This window comes from Podarcis melisellensis (genome assembly GCF_964234715.1).
Source record: "Podarcis melisellensis genome assembly, chromosome: 9".
NCBI classification, from domain to species: Eukaryota; Metazoa; Chordata; class Lepidosauria; order Squamata; family Lacertidae; genus Podarcis; species Podarcis melisellensis.
Window position 1 is genome coordinate 73,842,533 of NC_138541.1, and position 15,887 is coordinate 73,858,419.

The 15,887-nt window shown below is 45.6% G+C and overlaps 1 protein-coding gene across 7 annotated transcripts in view; it reads right to left on the minus strand.

Annotated features, from left to right (window-relative positions):
- The window catches only part of CSK (C-terminal Src kinase), a 70,226-nt gene that overhangs the window by 48,179 nt on the left and 6,160 nt on the right, over positions 1–15,887 (minus strand). For 2 of the 7 annotated variants that reach the window (XM_081925674.1, XM_081925671.1), the window contains exon 2: positions 6,803–6,853. The exons of 4 other annotated variants lie outside the window; for them this stretch is intronic. In XM_081925674.1, the coding sequence (XP_081781800.1) occupies positions 6,803–6,853 (51 nt within the window). Of the gene's footprint in view, positions 1–5,528; positions 5,646–6,802; positions 6,854–15,887 lie in introns of those variants that run through there. One more of the 7 variants, XM_081925675.1, reaches the window with a different exon arrangement.

The window sequence follows — 15,887 nt, forward strand, 5'->3', positions numbered from 1 at the left end:
TCTCGCTTTACTGGCTGAGGGAGCCGGCGTACAGCTTCCAGGTCCTGTGGCCAGCATGACTAAGCAGCTTCTGGCTAACCAGAGCAGCGCACGGAACCGCTTACCTTCCCACTGGAGCGATACCTATTTATCTACTTGCATATTGACGTGCTTTCAAACTGCTAGGTGGGGAGGAGCAGGGACTGAGCAACAGGAGCTCACCCCGTCGCGGGGATTCGAACCGCCGACCTTCTGATCAGCAAGCCCTAGGCTCTGTGGTTTAGACCACAGCACCACCCGCGTCCCTATTTTAAGGGTGAGTTCACTATTAAATAAGCTAACAGGATGTTGTTTTTCTCAAGGGCAGATTTGCCAGTCCAGAAAACCTACAATGCCGGCTCTGTGCACCTGGTAGCCTCCAGCCAACAACAAGGTTGATGCTTTCGTTTCTGTGGCTGCTTTTACGCAGCCCAGCAATTTGCAAAGGGAGCAGAGAGCATTTGGTCCTCGTATCTCTGAGCCATTTCAAAATTAAATTTTGACTCAGTCTAATTGGCAAGTAATTTAATTGCCTATAAACAAAAATACAGAAAACTCACCCTCTAGTCAAGGAATAGAGTGCTCCTGACGCTGAGTAGGAGACAGCGTATTATTTCACATAAAATTAGTGCTTGGATGCTTATCTCACATGCAGTAAAGGGCCCAGGTTTTACTACGCCACAAGTGTCTAGACCGTAATCTAAAAATCAGCCAACGCTCAATCTCATGGCGCTGCAGGCTTCCTAGCACTGGCAGGAATCAAACGAGCATTAATCTCGTTCTGTCCTCCCCACTACTTATTCAAATGTTCCAAGAGAACATAGAATTGTGGCGTTTGAAGGGACTCCATCTAGTCCAATCCCCTGCAATGCAGAAATCACAACTAAAAAATCCCTGGCAGATGGCCATCTAACCTCCACTGTTGAATGGTTCTTACCCTCAGAATGCTCTTCCTAGAGTTTAGTCAGAAGAACTTCCTTTCTTGGAATGTAAACCCTCCGGGAGGAGGAGGAGAAAGCAAGCCTGCTCCCTCTTCCATGTGACAGCCCTTAAGATACTTGAAGATGGCTATCTTATCTCCTCTCAGTCTCCTCTTCTCCAGGCTAAACATACCCAACTCTTTCCACTGTTCCTCATCAGGCTTGGTTTCCAGACCCTTGATCACCCAGCTTGTCAATATCCTCTGTAAATTGTGGTGCCCAGAACTGGACACAGGACTCCAAGAGGGGTATGAACAAGGCAGAATAGGGTGGTACTGTGGTTTCTCTTAATCTGGAAACTACTTTTATTGATGCAGCTTAGAATTGCATTAGCTTTTTTTTTTGCTGATGCATCACACTGCTGACTCATGTGCTAAGCTTGTGGTCACCTAAGACCCCAAGATCCTTCCTAAACATCAGTGAAAGTTTGACATGCTCGCCCTTAAAAGCAGGAATTGCCTCATTTTGCAGTTCCTCAATGCCTTTCGGTCGTCTTGACTTCATGCTTCAACTTTGCCCATAGGAGAGGGGGAAGTTATCAGGGGATACAAGTGCAGAAAACAAAAAATAAGGAAACAGGTAAAGACCAGTATTTTCACAGAAAGTTTTGCAACTGTCCCAAGAAGCCAACAAGAATTTCTGCATTCTGTCTGCATGGATCACGGCGTAAGAATTTAGACTGCAACTTGTTTTGTTTTAAAAAGCAGCCGACATCACAACCTGTCCCAGCATTCTTCAATAAACTGGAGTATGTATCATCATTTGGCGGCGGAAATGACCATTTGACCTTCTGCAAGAACAGCCTCAGCTGTCCTGTTCTGTGCCTCCTTCATACCCATTGGCTGTACTTTCTCCCTATTTTGCTCTTAACCTGTGAAAAAGAGACCTCAGACCCGACCCATGCTAACACTGGAACGCACGATTGGGCTGCATTACCCCAATATGCTCTATGTGGGGCTTCTGCAGTGAGTGCAGAATGCTGCAGCACGATTGCTGACAGGAGGCCTTGCCAGCATATAATACCTGTGCTCAGAGATCTCGCCTGGTTACTGATTTGCTCCTGGGGCAGGTGCTACTAAAAGCCCTTAGCAGCTTGGGACCAGTGTACCAACAAGATCACCTTACCCCATATGTGCCCACACATAATACCTGTTCCATATTTGTAAGAACTCGATATTCTAGTGTGGCAGCACCGACTCCACACTACGACTCCCTGTACTCCTTTCGGCACCTGCTAAAAATATTCCTGTTTAGAGGAGCCTCCCCAGATGTTTAGAAAATTGATGTGAGTTCTAGTTTGTTTTTAATCTATTGTTACTTTAACTTTTTGAAAGGTGTAAAACATTCTTGGAGGTCGTTTGACCGGCCCACTAACCGCCCCCGAAGTGAGCTGCCCGCTTGCGTGCTGTGCTAAACCAGCGCAGAACAACGTGGGGACTCACTTCTGCAGCACCGAAAATCGCATCTATGCATGCGCAGACGCTGAAAATCGCGGGGGGGGGGGCACACGATCCGGCCCACAGAGAGATCTCGGCGGGACTAATCCAGCCCAGGCAAGATAAACCTTGCTGACCCCTGCAGTGACAGGGTAAGATCCTGTCCGCTGAATCATGTGGAACCTACTGTGTGAACAGCACTGCAATTTACATCCCAAGGCACCTTCACACACACCATGCAGCAGTTGTGCTTGATGCAATTGATACGTCAGGTACTAGAGGCATCTGCACTACCTTTGGCTCCCTGCACCTTGCCCATGAGATACCCCAAAGTGCTTAGAAACTCGGATCTCTCCATTTTCCAATTTACAGATTTAACCACAGCAGGCCCCAGGGGAAACACGGTAAAACATAACCAGCAAATTAAAGTGCAAAAAGGCTCTTGTTGCTGACTTATTTAGAAGCTTCAGAAATTAACTATTGCCCAATGAATATTCAACAAGACAGGCAGGGGTTTTTGGGGGGTTTTTTATGCCTGGTTGCAAGCAATTAAAAGCGTCACTGCTGGGAGATTCTCTGAATGGCTGGCCTAAAAAAATGTTTCCATTTTTAGCACCTACGACTTCCTTCCTTCACGGAGGCAGACTTGAGGGCTGAATGAGTCCGCCTGCAAGAGCCACTGGGTCACAGCACCCTAGAGCTGTGAGCCAAGAGGAGAGCTGCATGCCTATCAGCTGGCTTGCCCTTGCCCTGCCTGCTGAGAGGGCTGCTTCCCCTTTTCAGCTATTTTAGATACTTCCCCCTTTAAAGAGCTGGGCTGGACTTCTGACTGCCATGTGGAGGTTTTTTTGCTGCTGACAAAATACTGGGAAAGACAGGCGGTAGGAGGGACAAAGCCTATCTTGAAATGCAGCTTCCCTCTTGGGTTGCAGTCACGCTGGGAGTTTAAAATTACTCTTATTCCACTTCAAGTGCCATGGAGAATCCTGGGAACCATAGTCTGTGAAGGGCGCTGGCCTCGCACAACTACAAATCCCAGCACCTTCCACAAACTAGTTCTCGGGATTCTCCTTGGCAAGTGCTTTCCACAAAGAAGGCCTGAGACTCGGTCCCCAGTCTCTGTTCGAAGCAGTGGCGATTTCCCTGCCTGAATGCCTGGGCAGTAGCTGCCAGTCAGTGTAGGTAGACAATACTGAGCTAGATGAACCAGTAGCCTGAGTCAATATAAGGCAGCTTCCTGATTAACTCAGCTCTCTCGTGCCAGCAGGCCCATAGATTTGCAGAATTGAAAAGGACCCGAAGAGCTTGAAGATTAATTTGCACACTACAAATATAACCGACGGCTGTGTTTGTGTTAATAGACGATCCCTCCAAACAATGCATCAGAGACCAGGTGTAAAATCAATCTTTTAAGCCGCCTTGTGATGGCCCAACACACTCTACTGCCCTGGCAAAAAATAACGTCACAAGTGACAGCACAAGGTGTGGTGATCTGAAGGGATGGAACCACAACTTCAGGCAGCAAGCAGCTCCAATTGTCTTCAGTAGCCGAGCTTAAATAGATGAAGGAACTGCACATGCTAAGGCAATACATAAACTCATGGTGGCAAACATGGAAATCAGTGGCAAATTAAGTAACTCCTCTTTCTCACTCTTTCCACAACACTAACCTTTGAAATGCAGGTCTTGTGGATCATCTCTTGCCTTTAACACACCTGCCAACACAATTTCATTCTCTTCCGGCATTAAAGCAGGGGCTTTCCCCCAACTGCTGGGAAAATGCATCAGCCCTGTAGCCATTATCAATCTTTGCTCCCTCTCACCGGGTGTTAATGCCAGCAGAATAATCTCTTTCTCTCCCATTATTAAACCTGAGAGGAGGGGGAAGGGGACCAAGCACAGCACCTTCAGCACCTCAGAGGAAAGGTGGGATATAAATGCCATAAACTAAAAATAACATCACATACAACCGCTGGGAAAAGGCAGCAGTTCTATGGCTACTACCAATCTCCATTCTTCACATTAATGTGAGCAGGGGGAAGCAAGACAAAGCAATCGCAGAGGCCCTGCAAAACTATTTGATGCCTTCCCATCTGGCAAACCAGAGTGCGGCTGCTAGGGCTGGGTGATAACCAGTTTTCAATATCGCGTTAAAGATTGCAATATATCGATATATCACAATGTCTGAAATAAGGAAGGAACTACGCAGAGGCGAATGGGACAATGTCCTGGCAACTGCTACCTAAGGGTCTAAAACTGATAAATGGTGATATTATCAATCACCTCATGGTCACTTTCAGCAGCAGGCAAGCCAAGATGAATCCAAATGAGACTTTTGGTTTTGGGCTTGACTACCAAATGGTGGTATTCAGAACAATCCAAAGTACGGTGTTGAGTCATGTTGTTGTTGTTTAGTCGTTTAGTCGTGTCCGACTCTTCATGACCCCATGGACCAGAGCACGCCAGGCACTTCTGTCTTCCACTGCCTCTTGCAATTTGGTCAAAGTCATGTTAGCAGCTTCGAAAACACTGTCCAACCATCTCGTCCTCTGCCGTCCCCTTCTCCTTGTGCCCACCATCTTTCCCAACATCAGGGTCTTTTCCAGGGAGTCTTCTCTTCTCATGAGGTGGCCAAAGTCTTGGAGCCTCAGCTTCAGGATCTGTCCTTCCAGTGAGCACTCAGGGCTGATTTCCTTCAGAATGGATAGGTTTGATCTTCTTGCAGTCCATGGGACTCTCAAGAGTCTCCTCTGAGACTGTCAGACTGCCAGCAGGCCTGCTAGGTGGCAGAAATGGCAGCAGCCTGCAAGGCCTTGTCGGGGTGGCAGCAGGAGATGGTGGCAGAAGAAGAGGTAGCCTGCAAGGCCTCGGTGAGGCAGGCTGCCCCAGCTTCTGCCACCATCTCCCACTACCACCAGGAGGACTTGCAGGCTGCCACCGCTTCTTCCCACCATGGTGAGGCCTTGGAAATCCCACTGCTTGTGTCACCATGAAGCCTCGCAGCCTGCTACTATTGCCACCATCTCCCGTCACTGCCAGAAGGCCTCACAGGATGCCGCTACTGCAGTCACCTCCTGCCACTGCTGCGTGTCACCTCAGGCCTCTGCTGTGAGGACTTGCAGGCCACTGCCGCTTCTGCTTCCAAATCCTGTCGCCACTGCAAGGCCTCGCAGGCCAATGCCGTTACTGCTGCCATTTCTTGTCACTGCCACAAGGCCTCGCAGTACGCTGCCACCTCTCCCTGTCACAGCCATGAGGCCTCGCAGGCCAATGCCGCTATTGCTACCACCTCCTGTCACTGCTGTGAGTCCTTGCAGGCCGCCATTGCTACTGCTGCCACCTCCCATTGCTGTCGTGAGGCCTCGCAGGCCACTGCTGCTGCTGTCACCTCCTGTCACCTCAAATAAAATAGCCATGATCAAAATGATCATTCTCCCAAAATTAACTTACTTATTCCAAACCCTTCCAATCTGGATTCTGTCAATCCAATTCTGAAAATGGCAGGAAAAAACAGTCATTCATTTTCCCAAACAAAAAGTCAAGAATAAGCCCCAAATATTTGTGCCTCTCCCCCCCCCCCCAGAAGAGGGTTGGGGAATTCCCAACATTACATTGCTAATCAAGTGTGCCACATAATCCAATACATTTTGGAAGACGAGACCAAACAATGGGTACGCTTGGAGATGCACACATTGGAAAACACTCCCACTACTGCATTCCCATTCCTCCAACACGAGCTGAGAAAACTCACCTCAACACTGAATAGATTCACACTATCCATGCTTAAGACCTAGACCATCACCACTAATCCCTTTGGCTCATCACCCGTTATTCCGTCATGCAGCTCAAACCTTTCACATAGAAACATGGCAAACCAAAGATCTATACCGTTTAGCAGACTTTTACATAAACAATAAATCCATATCAACACAGGAAATACAGGATAAATTAGGGGACATTCAAGTACCCAGACTAACACGCCATCAACTAGGATGTGCTTTCCTAAATATTCCAACAGTAAAAGCAGCGACCACTAGGCTCTTGACCTCCTTTGAAAGGCTTCTTTTGTTGGCAGATGGACATGGTAGGGGGATGGTATCTGCAATATACAGAATACTGCTTCACAACCCTGCAATCTTGCGCGACACAATTAAAAAACAATGGGAACATGACATAGGTTACAAAATAAATTCTACCTAATGGACTACAATGTGGTCCAAACCTCCCTTTAAATCCATCTCAGTCAAAAGAAGAGATCTCACTTTGAAACTTATCTATTGATTGCATCTGACATTGAGGAAAGTGGCATTAATACACCCAGGAACCCTACCAAAATGCTGGAAAGGCTGTACTTCTACAGGCACATACCTCCACATGTGGTGGAAATGTCCCCAAATCCAACCCTTTCAGAAAGCAGTCCTACAAAAAATATACAACGTATATAAACAGATATTGGAACCCACCTCAGAATTGGCCCTATTAAATATTTTCCAAGACAATAACGCTCATTTACACCACAAAGAGCTTATGACTCACCTACTCTCAGCGGCCAGAAACATATTAGTTAGACACTGGAGAGACTTGTCTGGAGTACTGTATGGACCATTGGTACCAAATTGTATGGGAAATGGCCTTATTAGAAAAGTTAACCGACAAACTAAAACTGACACGAGGACACCTTCACCCCAGTAGAGCTCCCTTTTATTACACACAGAACTCAAACTGACAACAATCATAGTGGGGCTCTACCGCCAGCATACAGATCAATATGGCTAACTCGACCCAATATTCCATACCCCCCTTCCACAAACACAAACAAATCTCACTACAGTTCATCAAAGGCAATTAAAGGCAAATAAACATGCCCTGGCTCCCTAATCTTCTCTCATTGCCAATACTGTATAAACCAACAAACATACAGAAAGAAAACCTACTCAATGGACACTGACATGAAATATTAAGTTGACAAAACAACAAGATAGTGTGTAAGTTCACTACCCACCCTCTGCCCTCTTCCCCTACCTTTGAAATCATTGTTTTACATTTTGCATTGAACGTAACCGAAAGACTTTATACTGTACAGTGGTACCTCTGGATGCGAACAGGATCCGTTCCGGAGCCCCGTTCGCATCCTGAAGCGAATGCAACCCACTTCTGCGCAGGTCGCGATTCGCCGCTTCTGCACATGCACATGACGTCATTCTGATCATCTGCACATGCGTGAGCGGCGAAACCTGGAAGTAACGTGTTCCGTTACTTCCAGGTCGCCGCAAAGCGCAACACGCAAACGCTCAACCTGAAGCAACTTTAACCCGAGGTATGACTGTAATCTGATCAAAACAGAGAAAGACATTGCACGTCCTTTGTAGATCATGAAAATCTCTAATAAAAATTATTTCAAAAAAGAAAGAAAGAAGGCAAAGAAAGAAGGCAGGGAACAGACACCAGAACAGCAGCTCTTTCCTGTGCATTCACAAGATCCCGAAGGTGAAGCTACCTTCCAAGTCGGTAAGGTAAAGGGATCCCTGACCATTAAGTCCAGTCGCAGGCGACTCTGGGGCTGCGGCGCTCATCTTGCTTTACTGGCCAAGGGAGCCGGCGTACAGCTTCTGGCGAACCAGAGCAGCACACAGAAACGTCGTTTACCTTCCTGCCAGAGCAGTACCTATTTATCTACTTGCACTTTGACATGCTTTCAAACTGCTAGGTTGGCAGGAGTCCATGTCAGTGGCTCATGCCTAAGAGGAACTTTCCAGTAACTGCACTCAGGCTCTCAAGGGACCAAGGCTGAGTATCCGAGCCTGCACTTTCCACTCAGGGGGACCTAGCTTCAATCCCCAGCGCCTCCAAGAGGGGCACTGTAGAGCAGCACAGGTCAAACTGGGAAGGGTAAGGCCCAGGCTCAGTGGCAGCGCCTGCTCTGCATGCCCTAGGTCGCAGGTTCAATCCCCAATGGCACCGCCAGGAAGAGGCAGAGAAGACTCTTGTTTCAAACGGCCTGGCAGTGGAGACATTCCAGGAACCAAAAGTCTGGCAGTGCACAGGGCAGCTCTTGGTGGAACTATCTCCCCCAGGACCTGCAGCTGCCCTCCTTTCTCTTCTGTCCTCCAGCAGATGGATGGCAAAGATCCTTCAACTTCAAGAAGACTTTGCGGGGGGGACGTCAAACGTCTGCTGACCAGGATATTTATTATGTGCTTGCTGCTATTGATCGATTGCTCCCACATCACCATGCTGCTGCTTTTAACACTATTTAAAGGCTATAGTGTGATGATTTAAAACAATTAACTGACTGGGTGATCCTCGAGTGTTCCAATTAGGTGAGGCAACAATTTGGATATTTTATATAATGAAGTGGAATAAAATCCTTTTAATAAATCAAACTATTAAAATTAAAATGAATCGCTCAGCAGGATTTTTATGCTCATCCTGTTCTCGCAGCTAAGCAATTGCAAAAGTGTGCACTTCCTCTAGCAAGGGACTGCGTGTCACATACCCTTGAAATGTTGGTTCCCAAGAGTGTTTATCAGAGTCTGTTCCAGGAATCACAGGAAGATGGGGTTTTATCCCAGCAAGTTATACTCGGAGTGGACACATACAAATTAATGGACCTGGGTTGGTCTGGGTTGAACCCGGGACCTTCAGCATCCAAAGCAGCTGCTCTGCCATTGAGCTACGGCCCTTTTCTTCTCAGAAAAATTACTTCCAGTCTAGAAAGCAGGCTAAGAACTTTGATATATTCTCCCAGGACTTAACCACATGATCCTCCTCCTGCAGAGAGGGAGAGGGAGGAGAGGGGAGGCACTTATGGACACAGCATGTGGAAAACTGTATTCCTAGACGGCTGTATCCCATGTTCATGGGTGCAAGCTGCAATTCTGACCTGCTGAAAATTGCCAAGGGAATTAATTTGATCAGCACTGGTCATCTGTTCTGTATTTTAGGATTTTATAATTTAATTATTGTACTAAACACCTTGCCAACAAAGGTCCATATAGTTAAAGCTATGGTTTTCCCAGTAGTGATGTATGGAAGTGAGAGCTGGACCATAAAGAAGGCTGATTGCCAAAGATTTGATGCTTTTGAATTATGGTGCTGGAGGAGACTCTTGTGAGTCCCATGGACTGCAAGATCAAACCTATCCATTCTGAAGGAAATCAGCCCTGAGTGCTCACTGGAAGGACACATCGTGAAGCTGAGGCTCCAATACTTTGGCCACCTCATGAGAAGAGAAGACTCCCTGGAAAAGACCCTGATGTTGAGAAAGATGGTAGGCACAAGGAGAAGGGGACAACAGAGGACAAGATGGCTGGACAATGTTCTCGAAACTACCAGCATGAATTTGACGAAACTGCAGGAGGCAGTGGAAGACAGGAGTGCCTGGTGTGCTCTGGTCCAGGGGGTCACAAAGAGTCAAGCACGACTAAACAACTAAACAACAACAACATACCCCACCATGAGACTTTTTCTTAATGAGCTGGTGGTTTAGAAATACTCTCATAAATAAACCAACAGAACACACCCACCCACAGGAAGGAGCAACGTTTCCCCTATCACAGCACATCCTGGTAACTGGAACAGCCATGCAAGGCGCCCCCATCTTCTGAGGCCAGGGCCTTTAACTGTCCTCCAGAAGTCTCTCCTTGTTCCCACGTCTCTTTCTGATGCCAGGCAAAGAGCTGCTTATTCACCCAGGCTTTTCCATACCCTTTAGGCCAGGCTTCCACAGCTATGGGCCCTTCAAATGTTGGACCCCCATAATGAAATGGAAAAAATGCTTAAAGTAACCTTTGTTAAAAAAAAGAAGCCTTTTTATTAGGTATTGTAGGAGCGGAGATTCCCAAAGACCAGAATAAATTGTTTATGTATGCTACGACGGCCACCCAGATGCTGTTAGCCCAAAGATGGAAAGAGGAAGCAGTTCTGACCAAAGAAGATTGACAAACCAAGTTAATGGACTATGATGAAATGGTGAAACTAACTGGAAAGCTCAGAAATCAAGATGATAAGAAATTTTAAAAAGAATGGGAAATATTTATTATGTATTTGCAAAAGTATTTTTAACAGATTAATACACTGGCAGGACTTTAAGAACACTTGTAATTTTAGAATTAATATAGGAAATTTGGAGTAGAAATGACATGCAGTTGAAAAGGGAATTTAAAGAATGGAGGGAGGAAGTCATGGGATTCAAAGAATCCCATTTTATGGTTTTGATATCGTTGTCGTGTATAATTTTCTATGTTTGTTGTTGTTTATTTTTTGTTGAAAATTTAGTAAAAATATTATAAAACAAAAACAAATGTTGGACCCCCAACTTCCATCAGCTCCAGACAGCATGACCAATGGCCAAGCATGATGGAAGCTGGGAGTACAAAATATCAAGAAGTTACTTTAGGTCACGCTGAAAGTGTATTTATGCTCCCTTTTTGTTTTGTTTTTAACTTTATTGGCCATGCATTTTCTGCTGTTTATCTTGTTAGGAACATGGAATCATAGAATTGTACAGCTGGGAGGAACTGAAAGGGTGATAGTCCAACGCTTGCAATGCAGGAATCATAGTTAAATGAAGCAACTTGCCTGCCTAGCCCAGTTTGACTATTTCCGAGTGGCAAAAACTCTCCTGCGTCTCAGACAGCGCTCTGTCTCTCATCGACTCTTCCTTTTGAAACCTGGAAGCACTTGTGGAGGCTTGCAAGATAGATATTTAACAGGCAAATCCAGGCGTGAACAGAATGCTCCTGAACAGATTCTGCAGAACCACCCTGCGTGCCTTCGCACTCTTTCCAATAGATGTAGCATTTGATGCCCAAATCTGTGAAGGTGCTACAAGGCCACCACTTTACTAAACAGTTTACTTTTGGGTACGCCCTTGTTAAATGCCCCCTGCTGCCGCTGCCGTAAATGCTCCAACTCCCTGCTGCTTTTCTCTCAGTGATAAACCCAGCTTCATTTAGGGCTGCAATGATTCATTGGCTAATCAGCAACACCGATCAGCTAGAAGGCTGCAAACAACTTTTTAAAAGTGTCCTGATTAAACTGCAGATTTTAAAAAATATTGCATGAATTTACAGTAACTGTGGGTGATGGGCACCATACCAGAATCTCTCTCTCTCTCTCTCTCTCTCTCTCTCTCTCTCTCTCTCTCTCTCTCTCACACACACACACACACACACACACACACTTATGCATGGCAATGCTCTTTCTTTCTTTCTTTCTTTCTTTCTCTCTCCTTCCTTCTTTGAAATAATTGTTACTGGTTTGGCAATGCCTCTTCCAAGATAGTATCCCACCGCAACATATGTCTGCATCATCTAAAAACTAATAAAGCACAAGCGGAAACAGCAACACAATGTTGCAGCGTGGTGTTCTCTAGTTCAAAACTCCAGCCAGCCAGCCATGCTGTCTTTCGGAATGCTCCATTTCATTCTATTCCTCCCCAGTTTTCTGTTATTTCTCCCATCACCAGTGGGTCAGTATTCTGCAGCTGCTGAGCATGCTCAAGTCTCATTGGGTCGTTTTACCCCCAAAGGGGTGTTTCTCTCTTTCTCTCTCATTGGTACTTTTGCAAACCCTGAAGTTCCCCCAGGCCTGGAGGTAACTTCTCCAAATTGGTTCCAATTGGGCCACATAAGGACCCATGCTTAGAGAAGAGTTTGCTATTCATATACAGCAGGGATGGGGAACCTGCCATCCTCCACGTATTGTGGGACTACAACTTTCATCAGTCCCAGCCACTGAAATGGTCAGGGGTGATGGAAACTGTAGCCCAACAACATCTAGATGGCCCCATATTCCTGGTATATGGGGTGCTTTCCCTTTTCAGTAGTGTTGTTCTCATCTTATGTACATTTATGAATCTTTTAACTGATCAGTTGCCTAAGGTTTATTTGACCATGTGATAGCCCTGATTTAAAGTACCTCCAAAAAGTGTCCTATTGTTTTTATATGCAACAACAGAGGCAAGAGTATTGTTGGCTCAGAAATGGAAGCAAGAAGAAATACCAACGAAAGAAGAGTGGCAGACAAAATTAATGGACTACGCAGAATTGGATAAAATGACAGGCAGGATTCAAAACCTGCGGGACCAGAGATTTACAGAAGATTGGAAGAAATATACAAATTATTTGAAGAGCAACTGTAATCAACAAATTACGCTAGTAGGACTACAAGACGTTTTGTAAGGAGAAATACATGAAATATTGCAAAGATGAGAAAGATATTAGTTATGAGATTTAAATGTAATAGTGAAAATAAGAAATGTAAATTAAGTACATAGATTGGAAAATTTTCAGATGTGATTGATGGAAGTCAAAAAATTGTATAAGATGTAAAAGTATGTTTAATTATTGTTGAAAATGATATGTTGAAAAACTAATACCTTTTTTTATAAAAAAAACAAAAAGTGGTACTGAGCATCACAGTGAGGCAGGGAAATTACAGCTCTCTGGCCACTTTTGGCCCATGGGATATTTTCATTCATTCATTCAGCCCTTGAGAAGGTCAAAAATCCTCCTGGCTCCCCCTGGCCCTCTTCTTAGCAGGCAAGTGAGACCATCTGCCTCCTCCACAGCCTCCCTTGTCTCCCTGTAAGGCAAGCCTGACAACCTTCACAGGCATGGTCTGGGCACCAGAAGTCTCCTGAGAGATTCCCAGGGGGTGGGGAGAAATCTCATAGGATCTTAAGAGTTGTGGAGTTGAAAGGAACTCAGGGGTCCTAGCCCAACCCCCTGCAATGTAGGGATCACAGCACCCCAACTGATGGCCACCTGACCCCTGCTTAGAAACCTCCAACAAAGGCGAGTCCATCACCCTCCAAGGAAGTTCCTTCCACTGTTAAACAGCTCTTACCCTCAGAAAGTTCTTCCCAAGGTTGAGTCAGAATCTCCATCCCTGTAATTTGAATCCATTAATTCCTCCTAGAGCAGCAGAAAACAACTTTGCTCCCTCTTCCATGTAACAGCCCTTCAGACATTTGATAGAGGCAACAGATCTCCTCTCAGTCTTCTTGTCTCTAGGCTAAACGTCCCCATCTTACCTTAGGGACTCATCACAACTCCATCATCTTGACAAGGGAGACATGAGCAGTAGAGATCATGGAGGACGCCACCACTGCAGACTCAACCAGTTATGGATAGGCCATTGGTCCACCTAGCTCAGTCTTGTCTACACAGACTGCCAGTTGCTCCTCAGGAGCTCAGAGCAGGTTCTCTCCTAGTCCTACCTGGAGATGCTACTGGGGATTGAATTTGGGACCCTCTGCATGCCACTGTCAAAATGAGATGGAAGGAGGAATAAAATGGGAAATAACTGCCATGGAAATTATGGTCGTTGGCGCATTTAAGCCTTGTCACGTAGGCTTCTAAGCCAGGATTCGGCCACCCCCGCCAGCCAGAACAATTAGCCTGCTCCCAGTAGAGAACAGGGTGCAATGGCCTCTATTAATTTGGCGGCTAGCAATCCAAACAGAAGAACAAAGCCCGTCTCTTCCACTAACTCAGCAGGGCACAAACAAAAAGGCTTCCCACCAACAGCACAAAACAAACACCACAAGTGTGAAGCACCAAAGTGCTGTTTTAACAGAAATTGCTCTGTGGTTGCTTAGTTGCAGGCAGCCTGGCTTGCATTTGCTACTAGCAATGTGCTTTATCGAGCCTTGATTACATGGAGAGTAATTGCAGCACTCACTCACAGCACCAGCAAATCATATGGACACTGGCTTCATCTCAGGAATAACATGGGGGCAGCTATCCCTAATGGGAGGTGGGCAAGCACCAATGAACTCTTAGCTAGGCATGGGTCACAACATCACAAAACAGTCACATGAACATCATTTACGGAGCACTACCAGGAGGGACACGGGTGGCGCTGTGGTCTAAACCACAGAGTCTAGGGCTTGCTGATCAGAAGGTCGGTGGTTCGAATCCCCACAATGGGGTGAGCTCCTGTTGCTAGGCCCCTGCTCCTGCCAACCTAGCAGTTTGAAAGCACGTCAAAGTGCAAGTAGATAAATAGGTATCACTCCGGCGGGAAAGAAACGACGTTTCCGTGTGCTGCTCTGGTTCACCAGAAGTGGCTTAGTCATGCTGGCCACATGACCCGGAAGCTGTATGCCGGCTCCCTCGGCCAATAAAGCGAGATGAGTGCCGCAACCCCAGAGTCGGTCACGACTGGACCTAATGGTCAGGGGTCCCTTTACCTTTACCTTACCAGGAGGCTCAGCTTCCATCAGGAATGGGGAACCTCCAAATGTTGCTGGACTACAACTCCCATCATCCTTGACGGTTGTGCACACGAGCAGGTTTCCAGAGAGAGAGAACATCTCAGGCCACAACAAAGTGCCCTATGATCTCATTGCTGGACAAGGAAGTACTGCACACAATCAAAGTAAAGATGACTAATTGAGGAAATAGACTGCACACAACCTGGTTCAGTTGGGGTGTGCAATGTAAGGACTGATACAGGCCAGTGATAGATAGATGATAGACAGATAGACAGACAGACAGACAGACAGATCCTCAAGTTTAACATCTTAACAGACAGCGCATATACTACAGTACAGACTCAACAGAACACCTCTAAGCAGCTTGACAATCTAAAATGTCAATTAAAATAAACCAAGATGAACAAGCATTTTTTTAAAAAAGTTGATGCAAAAATATTAGCCAAAATAAAAATAAAACCAGGAATTTTAATAAACTTACGCACAATAAAATTACATGGTAATTTCATGGGTATGCATGCTGGCAGTGGGGGGAGGGTAGAGGCACCCAAAATAATGTGACGACACCACCTGGCAGAACAAACCTAACAAATTTTCTCACACTATCAGAACAGCAACCCACTCTGCCTTCAACAGTGGACAGATATCTAGCTGTTTGCCATAATACTGAAATAATTGTTTTAGGATAATGTTGGGGGGGGGAATTTAGAAATCATTTGGTTGATTTAGCATTCCTATTTTTCTTTAGATATTTTAGGATTTTGATGTTTAGTTGTTTATTTTTATGCATATATTTACTTACTATATTTCAAAATATTTAATTTTTATATATTAAGAGCTGCTAACACAACTAAATGCAAACTGTTTAAAATTATGAAAATAGTATTCATATTAGACCACATGAGAAACAGGAAGCAGGGCTTTTTTACCAAAAAAAGAGAGAACACATCAGCAGATCAACAATCTATAGATCAATAGATATGGAAAGGGATGAGGCCCAGTGGTGCATCTGCTTTGAATACCAAAGATCTGAGTCCACCCTCTGATTCTGCCGTGGGGCCAGGAGAGACCCTTGTCTGAAACACTGGACAGCCACTGCTAGTCAGTGTAAGACAGTACTGAGCTAGATGGTGTGACTTGGGATGCTATATATGATCCTATAGAGCTGTCAACCAGAACTCAAATGCTTGCTAAAATGAATGCAAGGTGCAAGCAACAACTGAGCCAGCC